The sequence below is a fragment of the Zalophus californianus genome, chromosome 1, assembly GCF_009762305.2.
Source record: "Zalophus californianus isolate mZalCal1 chromosome 1, mZalCal1.pri.v2, whole genome shotgun sequence".
NCBI classification, from domain to species: Eukaryota; Metazoa; Chordata; class Mammalia; order Carnivora; family Otariidae; genus Zalophus; species Zalophus californianus.
The window spans coordinates 6,239,822-6,255,513 of record NC_045595.1 but is presented as its reverse complement, the minus strand read 5'-3'; the positions used below and the strand labels follow the sequence as shown (position 1 = coordinate 6,255,513).

Sequence of the window (15,692 nt, the reverse complement as noted above, 5' to 3'; positions counted from 1 at the left end):
TCACACACGCTGGTGCGGGTTCCTGGGGGTCTGAGTGCCTGCGCTTCTGCCGATACACACGGCTTGTGTCTCGTGCATCTCTGTGCACCCGTGTACATGGGTGAGGCCCTGGCACCCCGTTCCTCTTCAGCAGTCGGTTCCACAGGAAGCCGCTGGGGTGGGGGCAAGGGTGCTGAGGCTCCCCGCCCCATTCCCCACCCCACCTCTCAGGACACCCGCGCGCACAGGTCTGAGCAGTGGGTGAGGTTCCCGGCTTCTGGAACCCGACCTGGGCTGTGTCCTCAGGCCCCTGCCTGGGCCCACAGCTGGGGTTGACAGAGGCACCAAGCAGGTGGGCAGGCAGTTGAGGAAGAGGAAGCTGGGGCAGAGTTGGGTCACCCTGCGGTTCCCCGGGGGCCCCGACCCGCTGGTGCTCCCCCCGGGCCTCCTGGAAGCTGTGGGTCTTGGGGACCGTAGGAGCTGGTGGCCGGGCCGGGTACCCACAGCAGCGAGGACAAGCCTCCCTCTGGTGAGTGACCATCACGGGGGCGTGGGGGACAGAGGGACCAACAGAGACAGAGTGGCAATGGGGCGGGGGGGTGAGGGAGTCCAGAGGGCAGCAGATAGACCACCCACAGTTTCTCTCCACCTGGCGGCCAGCCTGCTTCCTGAGGGGGCGGGGAAGGCTCTTTGACCCCGGGTTTGCTCTGCAGAGGTCTGCAGGCCCCAGAGGTCACCCCAGGGGGCTGGGGTCTGTGACACGTGCAGCCCATAAGACAGGAAGATGGGGTCCCTTGTAGCCAAAGCCTGCATAGGGGACCCAGCTAGGGGGTGAATGGAGTGCTCCCTGTGCAGAGTCACCAGGCAGGCTTTGTAAACTGGACCCCGGAGCCCGCCCCCGCCCCGGGCCTTCCTGAAGCAGAATCTGAAGATTGGGGCTCAGGTGTCTGACTTTCAAAACAAACACTGCTTCCTAAGGTTGATGTCTGAGCCAGTCCCGAGGAGGGTGCGCCCGAATCTTCCGAGGTCAGCTGAGGAAGAGGAGGACCCTCCTCCTGGGCCGCCCTCCAGGTCGAGTTCTGGCCACTAGGGAGGCGCCCCCTGGCTCCCACCAAGGCCCACCTTGGGGAGCCTCACACCCGCCTGCCTGGGGTGGGGCGAAGGGGGCGGAAGGCTGTGGTTTGTGCAGGGCACACCCAGGCCTGCTTCCTCCCAGCCCCAGGGCCACACAGCTTGTAGGTGGCTTCATGTCCCGGAGGGTCTGGCAGGCTGGGAGCAGCCGAGAGGGGGGGCAACTGGGAGGGAAGAGCTGGGGCCAGGGAGAGCGGAGCTGGTGAGCATGGAGCATGTGGGGAAAGCCTCGAATGCCACACTCAGGGGGCTGATTCTCCAGTGTTCCTCTGGCCCAGTCACCTGCGGGGAGGGCCCAGGGAGGGCTGACCCACTCTCGGCCCCCTGTGAGTTTTCTAGCCTCCGCTACGAGCCCCTCTGGGAGGGCTTCCTGGCAGAAGCAAGCTTTTCACGGGAATGTCAGCTGCACACAAACATCAGTGTGTCTGTTCTGGGCTGTTCTCCCCATGTCCCCTCAGGCCCCCAGCGCCTGGCGCAGGGCTGGACATGGGCCGGTGCTCGTTACTTTTGCTGCAGATGACGGCAGGGTTGTGTCGGCCAGGTGCGGGTTCAGATCCTGGTTCCCCTGCCTCCGTGTGGCCACGGGCAAGGCACTTCACTACTCTGGCCCTGTTTGCTCCTCTGTGAAAGGGCTGTCCCGGGCCTTGCAGGTGACATCTTAACACGGTGCCTGGCCCACCCCAGGAGCTCGGAAAACACAGTCAGCCTGCCCGACCCCATAGACCATCCCCGTCCCAAAGCCTTGCTTCAGCAGCCACAGAAGCTCTCACAGCTGCCCTCCACGCAGAGGTCCGGGACCTCCAAGAGCCGTCCTGGCCCACCCAGGGACAGGCGTGTGGCGGGAGGTGAGGAATTAAAGCCTGGAGCGCAGCAGAGGGCCGGTGCTGTTAAATCTCCACGGGCGCTTCTATGTAGGAGTCTGGCCGTTTGTGTATGATTGTGTGTGCGCGTGCGCGTGTCCGAGCGTGCGCGTGTGTCCGTGTGCGCGCGCGCTTGCGCATGCACGCTTCCAGGTGTGAACGTGCATCTGACTAGTGTGTGCACGTCTGCGGCTGCCTTTGTGTGCTGGATTGTGTTGGGTGCTGCTGTTTACAGCGTGGGTGTTTTTTTTTTTTTTTTTTTTTTTCCATTTTAATTTTTTATTGTTATGTTAATCACCATATATTACATCATTAGTTTTTGGTGCAGTGCTCCATGATTCATTGTTTGTTCATAACACCCAGTGCTCCATGCAGAACGTGCCCTCCTCAATACCCATCACCAGGCTAACCCATCCCCCTACCCCCCTCCCCTCTAGAACCCTCAGTTTGTTTTTCAGAGTCCATCATCTCTCATGGTTCGTCTCCCCCTCTGACATACTCCCCTTTTCTTCCCCTCCTGCTATCTTCTTCTTTTTCTTTTTTCCTAACATATCTTGCATTATTTGTTTCAGAAGTACAGATCTGTGATTCAACAGTCTTGCACAATTCACAGCGCTCACCGTAGCACATACCCTCCCCAATGTCCATCACCCAGCCACCCCATCCCTCCCACCCCCCAACCACTCCAGTAACACTCAGTTTCTTTCCTGAGATTAAGAATTCCTCATATCAGTGAGGTCATGTGATACATGTCTTTCTCTGATTGACTTATTTCACTCAGCATAACACCCTCCAGTTCCATCCACGTCGTTGCAAATGGCAAGATCTCATTCCTTTTGATGGCTGCATAATATTCCATTGTGTATATATACCACATCTTCTTTATCCATTCATCTGTCGATGGGCATCTTGGCTCTTTCCACAGTTTGGCTATGGTGGACATTGCTGCTATAAACATTGGGGTACATGTACCCCTTCGGGTCCCTACATTTGTATCTTTGTGGTAAATACCCAGTAGTGCAATTGCTGGATCGAACGGTAGCTCTAATTTCAACTGTTTGAGGAACCTCCATACTGTTTTCCAGAGTGGTTGCACCAGCTTGCATTCCCACCAACAGTGTAGGAGGGTTCCCCTTTCTCCACATCCCCGCCAACATCTGTCGTTCCCTGACTTGTTAATTTTAGCCATTCTGACGGGTGTGAGGTGGTATCTCATTGAGGTTTTGATTTGGATTTCCCTGATGCCAAGCGATGTTGAGCACTTTTTCATGTGCCTGTTGGCCATTTGGATGTCTTCTTTGGAGAAATGTCTGTTCATGTCTTCTGCCCATTTCTTGATTGGATTATTTGTTCTTTGAGTGTTGAGTTTGATAAGTTCTTTATAGATTTTGGATACTAGCCCTTTATCTGATACGTCATTTGCAAATATTTTCTCCCATTCTGTCGGTTGTCTTTTGGTTTTGTGGACTGTTTCTTTTGCTGTGCAGAAGCTTTTTATCTTGATGAAATCCCAATAGTTCATTTTTGCCCTGGCTTCCCGTGCCTTTGGCGATGTTTCTAGGAAGAAGTTGCTGCGGCTAAGGTCGAAAAGGTTGCTACCTGTGTTCTCCTTTAGGATTTGGATGGACTCCTGTCTCACGTTTAAGTCTTTCAACCATTTGGAGTCTATTTTTGTGTGTGGTGTAAGGAAATGGTCCAGTTTCATTCTTCTGCATGTGGCTGTCCAATTTTCCCAACACCATTTGTTGAAGAGACTGTCTTTTTGCCATTGGACATTCTTTCCTGCTTTGTCAAAAATAAGTTGACCATAGAGTTGAGGGTCCATTTCTGGGCTCTCGATTCTGTTCCATTGATCTATGTGTCTGTTTTTGTGCCAGTACCATACTGTCTTGATGATGACAGCTTTGTAATAGAGCTGGAAGTCCGGAATTGTGATGCCACCAGCTTTGCTTTTCTTTTTCAGTACTCCTCTGGCTATTCTGGGTCTCTTCTGGTTCCATACAAATTTTAGGATTATTTGTTCCATTTCTTTGAAAAAAGTGGATGGTATTTTGATGGGGATTGCATTGAATGTGTAGATTGCTCTAGGTAGCATTGACATCTTCACAATGTTGATTCTCCCAATCCATGAGCATGGAACGTTTTTCCATTTCTTTGTGTCTTCTTCAATTTCTTTCCTGAGTATTTTATAGTTTTCTGAGTACAGATCCTTTGCCTCTTTGGTTAGATTTATTCCTAGGTATCTAATGGTTTTGGGTGCAATTGTAAATGGGATAGACTCCTTGATTTGTCTCTCTTCTGTCTTGTTGTTGGTGTATAGGAATGCCACTGATTTCTGTGCATTGATTTTATATCCTGCTACTTTACTGAATTCCTGTATGAGTTCTAGCAGTTTTGGGGTGGAGTCTTTTGGGTTTTCCACATACAGTATCATATCATCTGCAAAGAGTGAGAGTTTGACTTCCTCTTTGCCGATTTGGATGCCTTTGATTTCTTTTTGTTGTCTGATTGCTGTGGCTAGGACTTCTAATACTATGTTGAATAGCAGTGGTGAGAGTGGACATCCCTGCCGCGTTCCTGACCTTAGGGGAAAAGCTCTCAGCCTTTCCCCATTGAGAATGATATTCGCTGTAGGTTTTTCGTAGATGGCTTTTATGATATTGAGGTATGTACCCTCTATCCCTATACTCTGAAGAGTTTTGATCAAGAAAGGATGTTGTACTTTGTCAAATGCTTTTTCTGCATCTATTGAGAGGATCATATGATTCTTGTTCTTTCTTTTGTTAATGTATTGTATCACGTTGATTGATTTGCGGATGTTGAACCAGCCTTGCAGCCCAGGAATAAATCCCACTTGGTCGTGGTGAATAATCCTTTTAATGTACTGTTGGATCCTATTGGCTAGTATTTTGGTGAGAATTTTTGCATCCATGTTCATCAAGGATATTGGTCTGTAATTCTCTTTTTTGATGGGGTCTTTGTCTGGTTTTGGGATCAAGGTAATGCTGGCCTCATAAAATGAGTTTGGAAGTTTCCCTTCCATTTCTATTTTTTGGAACAGTTTCAGGAGAATAGGTATTAATTCTTCTTGAAATGTCTGATAGAATTCCCCTGGGAAGCCATCTGGCCCTGGGCTTTTGTTTCTTGGGAGATTTTTGATGACTGTTTCAATTTCCGTAGTGGTTATAGGTCTGTTCAGGTTTTCTATTTCTTCCTGGTTCAATTTTGGTAGTTGATACATCTCTAGGAATGCACCCATTTCTTCCAGGTTATCTAATTTGCTGGCATAGAGTTGCTCATAATATGTTCTTATAATTGTTTGTATTTCTTTGGTGTTGCTTGTGATCTCTCCTCTTTCATTCATGATTTTGTTGATTTGGGTCATTTCTCTTTTCTTTTTGATCAGTCTGGCCAGGGGTTTATCAATCTTGTTAATTCTTTCAAAGAACCAGCTCCTAGTTTCGTTGATCTGTTCTACTGTTCTTTTGGTTTCTAGTTCATTGATTTCTGCTCTGATCTTTATGATTTCTCTTCTCCTGCTGGGTTTAGGCTTTCTTTGCTGTTCTTTCTCCAGCTCCTTTAGATGTAGGGTTAGGTTGTGTATTTGAGACCTTTCTTGTTTCTTGAGAAAGGCTTGTATTGCTATATACTTTCCTCTCAGGACTGCCTTTGCTGTATCCCAAAGATTTTGAACAGTTGTGTTTTCATTTTCATTGGTTTCCATGAATTTTTTTAATTCTTCTTTAATTTCTTGGTTGACCCATTCATTCTTTAGTAGGATGCTCTTTAGCCTCCATGTATTTGAGTTCTTTCCGACTTTCCTCTTGTGGTTGAGTTCTAGTTTCAAAGCATTGTGGTCTGAAAATATGCAGGGAATGATCCCAATCTTTTGGTACCGATTGAGACCTGATTTGTGACCTAGGATGTGATCAATTCTGGAGAATGTTCCATGGGCACTAGAGAAGAATGTGTATTCCGTTGCTTTGGGATGGAATGTTCTGAATATGTCTGTGAAGTCCATTTGGTCCAGTGTGTCATTTAACATCTTTATTTCCTTGTTGATCTTTTGCTTAGATGATCTGTCCATTTCAGTCAGGGGGGTGTTAAAATCCCCCACTATTATTGTATTGTTGTCAATGTGTTTCTTTGCTTTTGTTATTAATTGGCTTATATAATTGGCCGCTCCCATGTTCGGGGCATAGATATTTACAATTGTTAGATCTTCTTGTTGGATAGACCCTTTAAGTAGGATATAGTGTCCTTCCTCATCTCTTATTACAGTCTTTGTTTTAAAATCTAGTTTGTCTGATATAAGGATTGCCACCCCAGCTTTCTTTTGGTGTCCATTAGCATGGTAAATGGTTTTCCACCCCCTCACTTTCAATCTGGGGGTGTCTTTGGGTGTAAAATGAGTCTCTTGCAGACAGCATATTGATGGGTCTTGTTTTTTAATCCAATCTGATAGCCTGTGTCTTTTGATTGGGGCATTTAGCCCATTTACATTCAGGGTAACTATTGAAAGGTATGAATTTACTGCCATTGTATTACCTGTAAGGTGACTGTTAACTGTCTGTTGTCTGTGTTCGTTTCTGCTCTTTGCTGCTTTTAGGTTCTCTCTTTGCTTAGAGGACCCCTCTCAATATTTCTTGGAGGGCTGGTTTCGTGTTTGCAAATTCTTTTAGTTTTTGTTTGTTCTGGAAGCTTTTGATCTCTCCTTCTATTTTCAATGATAGCCTAGCTGGATATAGTATTCTTGGCTGCATATTTTTCTCGTTTAGTGCTCTGAAGATATCTTGCCAGTCCTTTCTGGCCTGCCAGGTCTCTGTGGATAGGTCTGTTGCCAATCTAATGTTTCTACCATTGTAGGTTACATATCTCTTCTCCCGAGCTGCTTTCAGGATTTTCTCTTTGTCTCTGAGACTCGTAAGTTTTACTATTAGATGTCGGGGTGTTGACCTATTTTTATTGATTTTGAGAGGGGTTCTCTGTACCTCCTGGATTTTAATGCCTGTTTCCTTCCTCACATTAGGGAAGTTCTCTGCTATAATTTGCTCCAATATACCTTCTGCCCCTCTCTCTCTCTTCTTCTTCTGGGATCCCAATTATTCTAATGTTGTTTCGTCTTATCGCATCACTTATCTCTCGAATTCTGCCCTCGTGATCCTGTAGTTGTTTCTCTCTCTTTTTCTCAGCCTCTTTATTTTCTATCATTTGGTCTTCTATATCGCTGATTCTCTCTTCTGCCTCATTTATCCTAGCATTTAGTGCCCCCATTTTTGATTGCACCTCATCAATAGCCTTTTTGATTTCGATTTGGTTAGATTTTAGTTCTTTTATTTCTCCAGAAAGGGTTTCTCTAATAACTTCCACGCTTTTTTCAAGCCCAGCTAGTATCTTTAAAGTCATGATTCTGAACTCTAGGTCCGACATCGTACTAATGTCCGTATTGAGTAGGTCCCTGGCTGACGGTACTACCTCTTGTTCTTTTTGCTGAGGTGATTTCTTTCGTCTTGTCATTTTATCCAGAGGAGAATAGATGAATGAGAGAACAAAAGGCTAACAGGTTTACTACGTCCCCAGCAAATATACTGTATACAAATCAGAAAAGACCTGAAACCAGGGGAAAAGAAAGGGAAAGAAAGAAAAAAGAAAGAGAAAAAGAAAAAAAAAAGAAAAAAAAGATAAAAACAAAAACAAAACAATTCAAAAAAGGCAGAATATGATCAAATATGATCAGGCTAGTGCATAGATCAGTGCCACACACTAGATTTTGGGTGTATTTTGGTCTGTTAGAAAAAAGTGCCTCCTAAAATTTTAAAGGAAGAAAGACATATATGTACAAAATAAGGGTTGATACAATGAAGGGATGGAAGATGACTGTAAAGATGAAAATTATAAAAGATTTTATAAAAGGACTTGGTAAGATAAGTTGTTTGAAAAAAGAAAGAAGATTTAAGGAAAAAAAAAAAAAAGGAAAAAGGGAGAGAATGTGATCAGGCAGGAGACTAGAACAAAGCCATACACTAGTGATTTAGGGTATATTTTGATCTGTTAGAAGAAACTGTACCTCAAAATTTTAAAGAGAGAACAACTTATATATATATGCCAAAAACAAGGATAACTACTATGAAGGGATAAAATATGACTCTAAAAATGAAAAAAAAAAATTTTTTTTTTTTAAAAAAAAGGGATTTATAAGATGTTGGTTGAAAAAGGGAAAAAGAAAAATAAAAAAAAGTCAACAAAAATTAACTTTGATGAAATAATGAATCATGGTAAAAAAAAAAAAAAAAAAAAAAAAGAAGCCATGAATCTATGTGCAGTATTCCCCTAGCGCTGGAGTTCTCCTATTCTCCTTGATCGATCAACTTGGTCTTGGCTTGCTGGCTGTTTGTGTTGATCTTCTGGGGGAGGGGCCTGTTGCTGTGGTTTCCAAATGTCTTTGCCGGAGGCGGAATTGCCCCGCCCTTGTCGGTCCGGGCTAAGGAAGCTGCTCCAGTTTGCTCTCAGGAGCTTTTGTTCCCTGCAAGCTCTCGGCACAGCTTTGGAGGACCAGGGCGAAAATGGCGGCCTCCCAGTCTCCGCCCGGAGGAGCCGAGAACCCAGGGCCCCACTCCTCAGTGCGCCCCCAGAGAAAAGCAGTCACTCCCGTGTCCCCGGTCTCCGGCCGCTCTCCATGCTCACCCGGCCTGTGATCGAGCGTTGCTATCTCTGGCACCCGACCCCGCTCGGAGTCTCCAAATCCAGCAGATCCCTGCAGTGCGTTCCCGCACCGCTCCTCCCCGGGAAGGAAGGGGAGTCTCCCCAGATCTGCTGCTTGTTGGGTCCTTGCTGGGGGAGCCGTGCCCCGACTGGGCCGCAGATCACAGTTTATGGCAACCCCGAGCTGAGAGCCCGCGACTCTGCTCCGTATCTGCAGCCGGCTTCCCCGCCCCGACACCTGGGAGCTCTGCCGCACTCAGGCACCCCCGGTCTCTCTGTGACCCCAAGGGTCCTGAGACCACACTGTCCCGGGAGGATTCCACCCCCCGCTTAGCCACTGCAGCGACGTCCCTCCGCCGAGCCAACTTTTAAAAGGTCCGATTTTGTGCTCCGCGGCTCTAGCACTTGCCAGAAGCGGCCGGCGGAGGCCCCTCCCCCGCCGTCTATCCTCCCGAATATCGCCTCGGATTCACTTCTCCGCACGTCCTACCTTCCATTAAGTGGTCGCTTCTCTGTTCAGAGAGTTGTTGCTACTCTCCTGTTCGATCTCCTGTTGAGTTCGTAGGTGTTCAGAATGGTTTGATCCCTATTCAGCTGAATTCCTGAGACCAGACGAAATCTGTCTCCTACTCCTCCGCCATCTTGCTCCATCCCCCTACAGCGTGGGTGTTTTTATGTCTTTCTGTTAGTGACAGATTGGGGGTCACCTACTGGGGAGGTGCAGATGGGGCCGTCAGGGCCGGGAAGGGGGGCATGAAATGGCCAAGGACGGAGTTCAAAGGTCAGACAGAGAAAGAAAGAAGGGCCAAGCAAGGCAGGAAGGGAGACCGAGGACGGTGCAGGAAGGAAAGTCTGTGGCATCATGGGGGGGCGGGGGTGCAAGAAATAAAGGGGTCAGAGGCGTCCAGCAAAGGTGAGGCAGAAAATGTCCATTGGATTTAGGCCCTAGAGAGAGCAAGAAGGCTGGAGGGGATTGAAATAAGATTACAGGGGCTGTGGGATCCATTGGGTGAGTAGGCAAAGGTGGGCCAGCAGATAACCCTTCTGGAAGGGTCGCTGAAGGCCGAAGAGTGACAGCCCGCTCCTCCGAGGCGGCGACGGTGGGCCAGGACGCAAGGAAGAAGAAGCCCTTGACCCTCTCACCAGTGACAGCGGTTTGGGGCTGGGAGGTCAAAGGATTTGGGGAGCAGAGGAGGCGGTCAGCAGAGAACAAAGCCATTTCTCAGCACAGGGAGTGAGGATGCAGTCGGGAGGCTCGGCCACCAGGGGGCAGCCCTGGCATGGCCACGCGCTGACCGGCGCCCGCCCACCCACCCCATGCGCCCGACTCACACGCACACAACCGTGCGGACGTGCAGAAACCCGGGCAGGCGCCCAAACCCCTCACAGATATCAGACACAGATCTCCCCACGTCCCGGGTGAGCCGTGTAGACCCAACCCCACGATACCAACGGGCATTCAGACACACATAGGATGGCAGATATTTTTTTAAAACGCCCAGATAACAATATTCAGCTATAAAGAGGAAGGAAATCCTGCCATTTGTGACAACATAGATGGACTTTGAGGGCATTCAGCTACGTGAAATAAGTCAGACAGAGAGAGACAAATACTGTGTGATCTCACTTAAATGTGGAATCTAGGGTGGGAGGGATGGGGTGGCTGGGTGATGGACATTGGGGAGGGTATGCGCTATGGTGAGCGCTGTGAATTGTGTAAGACTCATGAATCACAGACCTGCACCCCTGAAACAAATAATACATTATATGTTAATTTAAAAATGTGGAATCTAAAAACAGCAACCAAACTCGTGGATAAAGAGATCGGATTTGTGGTTTCCAGAAGCAGGGGGTCGGGGAGGAAGGAGAACGGGAGGAAGGGGACCAAAAGGGACAAACTTCCAGTTACAAGATAAATAAGCCCTGGGGATGTGACACACAGCATGGTGGCTAGTGTTAACTCCGCGGTGTGGTATATGGGAAAAGTTGCTAAGAGAGTAGATCCTAAGAGTTCTCATCACAAGGAAAAAGACTTTTTTTCTTTTTTTTCTGGATAAATCTTTTTTTTCCGTGTCTATAAGAGGTGGTGGGTGTTAAGTAAGCTTGTTGTGCCAATCATTTCGCAGTATAGGTTAGTCAGGTCGTGTTGTATGCCTTAAATTTATATAGTGCTGTGTGTTCATTCTACCTCAATAAAACGGGGGGGACCACCTAGATGTTCATATTCACCCCCACATAGACAAGGTGACACTCAAGATTTGCACTCAAACACACACTCACAGACATGAAAATACACACTCTACGTGCAAACTCACAAACCCAAAAAATCACAAACAATGGCACACACACACACACACACACACACACACACACACACACACACACTCGGACATTCAGGCACATGCAGGCTCACCTTAGGACCCGGTCTAGACTTGCTTCCTGAGGACCCCAGTGTCACCACCACTCACACTGCCATCTTCAGCTCTTCCTGGGAATGTCTTATCTGGCCAGGGTGAGAAGCTCACGGGTCAGGGGAAGGGGAAGGGCGTGGGTTGTACTAAGGGCTTGACTTCCCCCCAGCCTGGAGTCCCTGGGCCCCCCAGCCAGAAACCCCAGCCCCCCTGCCCTAGCCCGAGGCTCCCATCAGCTGATGCATCTGGCAGCCCCTGGTGGCTGTCTCCGCCCCTCTTGCTGGCAGCCCCATCTTGGCAGGGATTCCCAGCCAAACTCCTGCTTCAACCCCTGCTGTTCACCCACATTCTCGCACGCGTGGGACCCCATGGCTAACTCGGCACTCCACCACTCCTGGCCAGCCCTCTCCAAGCTGTGGCTGAAGCAGTGGGCCTTCAAGAGAGGTAAGGGGGCGGGCCGTGACCAGCAGGCAGGGCTCCCTTGGCAGCCTGGAGCCTTTTCTTGGCCTGGGGCACAGACTCTGCCTGATCCAGCCCCGAATTCCACGATCCCCAGCTCCCCCAGCCCCCACAGAACATCACAGACTTCTGGGGTCCCATCTCCCCAGGCTCAGCCAGGATCTTGTCTCAGGAGATAAATTTTCGGAAAGAGAAATCCCTCCGGGCAGCCTGATGACTTCCTGGGGGTTTTTGATGGCTGTTTGCTCCTGGATAGCTGCAGCACAGAGGCTTAGGGAAGCAACAAAAAGGAGGAGGTTGGAGACTCCCAGGGGTTCTGGTAGATGCCTCCCTCAAACACACACACATTGTCTGGTGGCAACCCCCTCCCAGGTCCTGGGGTCTCAGTTTACCTCTATGGGGGCTGGAGAGGCCCTTGTAGTACACCCCCCAAGGTGTGGGTGAATTGCTTTGGCAAAAAGACGCTTCTCCTTAAATCTCGAGGTGAGTTTACCCGGGAAGATAACCAGACAGTGTCCGGGGCCACGGGACAAGGAGCCTCCTGGACGTCCTTGCCCCTCTGTGCCTCCCACCTTTGCACAACCCTCCCCCACCCCATCAGGCCAGCCCATGTTCAGCCTCAAAGAGTCCTAGCCACTGCCACCTGCATGAGTCAAGTACTGGTTCAGGGTGGCAGTGAGTGTTCGTGAAAAGGGGAGGCCAGTGAAAACATTCCTTAGCTCATGCTCGCCACGGACTCTGCGGGCCGAATGTGTAACCAGGCACCCTGCTTGGGTCAGGAAGGAGATGGGAGTATCAGAGGACCCGGAGGCAGGGGTTGGGGAGAAAAAGGGTGGCCTGCTGCCAGGGGTTGAACCTTCGTGATGTCGAGAGAGGTTGAGTGACAGCAAGCACATGCTGGAGGAACCAGGATTTGAAAACAGTTCTGTTCCAAGGCTACCTTTGTGGTGTGTTCTGGCCGGTAAACAGAGCTGCTGGTGTGGGCGGCTGGAGGGCCTGGGGAGGGCTTTTAAATCCACCAGTGGATGGCAATACCAGAGAACTAGTGCACCAGCCAAGGACCACCAAAGTGCCTGTCTCCGACCCAGATCCTTACAAAGTTCCGCCCACTCCTGGCCTCCCTGCCCACCCCATCTTCCGGCCCAGACCGACTGAGACTGATTCACAGGCTGGCAAGTCGGGGAGTGAGCTGAAGGAACCAGCAGTGACTCTTACACCCTTTTGTGGCTGGTGCTGCAGGGGCTGATGGTGGAAGAGGCTGCCTGGGACCTAAATCCGGGCTCCTTAGAGTGAAGCATGGTGTTGGGGAGCAAAGTCTTTCCTAATAACGTCCTTCCAGTCTTTAGCCCTGGGGGGTGGGGAGACACATAGGAAGAGGGCGTTTTGTGCCCCTCTTAAGCTCTGTAACTGGCCATCTGGGCACCTAACGGGACTTCCTGGGAAAATGATGGGGTTGGATCTGGGGAAGCAAACAAGGCTAAGGAGTGGGTGGTTGGGACCTGCAGTGAGGTTCCCTCACTGAATGCATAAGGAGGGCATTCTGTCTTAACTTGGTTTCCTTCTTGCCTGCGTTCTCTGACTCTGTTCTGCCCCTCCTTCCATCTACATGTCTTCTCCCTCATCCCCTCAGAGTGCATTCTCCTGAATTTAATGCCTCACTGCCTCTAAACACTGCCACACCACCTATCCCAACTATCTATCCATCCATCAATGCATGCATGCATTCATCCTTCCATCCATTCATCCATCCACCATTCATCCATCTAATCATCTATCCTTCCAACCATCCACCCATCTAACCATCTGTGCATCCATCCATCCAAATAGCCAGCCAGCCAAGTATCCATTCATTCATCCATCCCAAGCATCCATCCATCCATCCATTTATATAAGCATCTACCCATCTAACCATCCATCCAACCATCCACCCATTCATTCATCCAACCATCCACCCATTCATTCATCCAACCATCCAGCCAGACAACTATCCATTCATCCAGCCAGCCAGCCAATTAGCCAACTATCTAACCACCCATCCATCTATCCATCTATCCAACAATATATTCACTCATTCATCCAACCATCCACTCATCCATCCATCCAATCATTTATTCACCCACCCACCCATTCATCAGCTTACCACAGGATAGCCTGGTGGTTATAAACCCCTGCTTTGGAGTTGGAAACACCTGGGTTCACAACCCAAGTCTTCCTCTTAACAGTATGGTATGACCTTGGGCAAGTCTCTAAGCCTCAGTTTCTTCTTTTGTAAACAGTGGGGACTTGGGGGTTGTTTTAAGGGTAGAAGAATGCAAAGTACATGACAGACTTAACACTAGGCAAAGCATATAGGAACAGATCAATATACATAAGATTTTACTACTTGGGGCTTGGGGATGTAAAAGTGGCACAGACATAGTATCTGCCCTCATGGACCTCGTGGTCTGGAGCAGGGGTCAACAAGCTTTTCTGTAAAGGGCCAGAGAGTAAATATTTTCAGCTTTTTGGGTCACATATCCCTGAAGCAATTACTAAACTCTGCTGTTATCGAATGAAAGCTGTCATAGATAATATGTACACAAATGGGAATGACTTGTGCTAATAAAACTTTATTTATAAAATCAGATGTTGAGCCAGATTTGGCCCATGGGACCCCTGGTCTAGAAGGGAACGAGTAAACCAATCACACTGCAACAAGGGGGTTGAAATTGTGGTTGACGATTGTTTGTGGGGGGAAAACCCCAACGAGAATTGTGGTTGCGTAGGGAGAGAAACAGTGGGGGCTGAAATTCAGACAGTGGCAGAGGAAAGAAGAAGAGAGGATGGAGTGGAAAAATGTCTGGGAGGTCACATTGACAGGGCTTGGTGTCCTGAGGGGTAGTGAGGAGGTAAGACTGGTCTCCAGGTTTCTGGCCAGGTCACTGGGAAGATAGTGCATTCACACTGCTGTAGGGACGTAAGATGAGGAGAGAAAACAATGAGTTTGGTCCTGACAGCTTGAGGTTGGGGTATGGGTGGGAATACTAGGCAGCAGTGACCAGAGGCCACTGGAGACAATGCCTGGAGCCTGGGGGGAGAGAATCTTCCACCAAAACCAGAGTTCATTGTGCAACATCAGAGTCAGAGGTCACTCTGAGAGCAGCGTCAGGGTTCAGCTTGTGGCACTAGGATGGGAACTCAGTCTATGATACCAGGATCAGGACTCAGTCTATGATATTAGGATTGGGGCTCAGTCCATGACACCAGGATGGGGCTCAGTCTATGATATTGGAATTGGAGCTCAGTCTATGACACCAAGACAGGGCTCAGTCTATGACATTGGGATTGGAGCTCAGTCCATGACACCAGGACGGGGCTCAGTCTATGACATTGGGATTGGAGCTCAGTCCATGACACCAGGACGGGGCTCAGTCTATGACATTGGGATTGGAGCTCAGTCCATGACACCAGGACGGGGCTCAGTCTATGACATTGGGATTGGAGCTCAGTCCATGACCCCAGGATGGGGCTCAGTCTATGACACCTGGATCAAAGTTCAATCTATGACCCTGGCCATCAGGGTTTATAGTTGGTGATACAAAGATTGGGGTTCAGCATGGGATACCAGGATGAGAGTTGAGACTGTCATCAAAGTCAAGCCCAGCCAGTTCTTGGGTCAGAAGCTTCCATAGAAAGATTAAACTCATCCCTGGCCTTTCACGTTCAGCCTGCGATCCCAGACCCACAGGGTCTGCAGATGCAAGGTCTGAGGTTCTGCCTTTGGCCTCTACAGGCTCTTGCGGCCTCAGGCCTCCGTGAGGTCCCTGCCCAGTGAAGCAGGCAGACCCTTCAGTCTTTCCTGAGGCCCCCGGGGTGCTTGGCCAAGGGATGGGACTGACCCTGGGACCAGCTCCTCTTCCTCCCCGGCTCGCATCAGCCTCCCAGACCCACCCCCACATCTGGTTTTTCTCCTTCACAGCCTGCTTGTTTTGTTCAGACATTTCTCTGAGTCATAGCTGCCGCCTTGGCTTCAGGGTGGGGAAGACGGGAGATACAAGGCTTAAATGAGGTACAGCAGAGCAGAGCCCCTCAGTCGGCCTGAGAGGGGAGCTGGGAGAGCAGGGATGGTGGAAACAATGACGTTCTCACACACTGTGGCCGGCCCAGACAT

The 15,692-nt window shown here is 49.3% G+C and overlaps 1 protein-coding gene across 2 annotated transcripts in view; it reads left to right on the top strand.

Moving 5' to 3' along the window:
• The first annotated feature begins 236 nt into the window (after positions 1-236).
• ARHGEF18 (Rho/Rac guanine nucleotide exchange factor 18) overlaps positions 237-15,692 on the top strand; it is an 85,998-nt gene continuing 70,542 nt past the window's right edge. Inside the window, exon 1 of one of the 2 annotated variants that reach the window (XM_027582994.2) lies at positions 237-508. Coding sequence is in view for 1 of the 2 variants with exons in the window: in XM_027582993.2 (XP_027438794.1) it covers positions 11,452-11,527 (76 nt within the window). In the remaining variant the exon portion in view is untranslated. Of the gene's footprint in view, positions 509-11,436; positions 11,528-15,692 lie in introns of those variants that run through there. The other variant, XM_027582993.2, reaches the window with a different exon arrangement.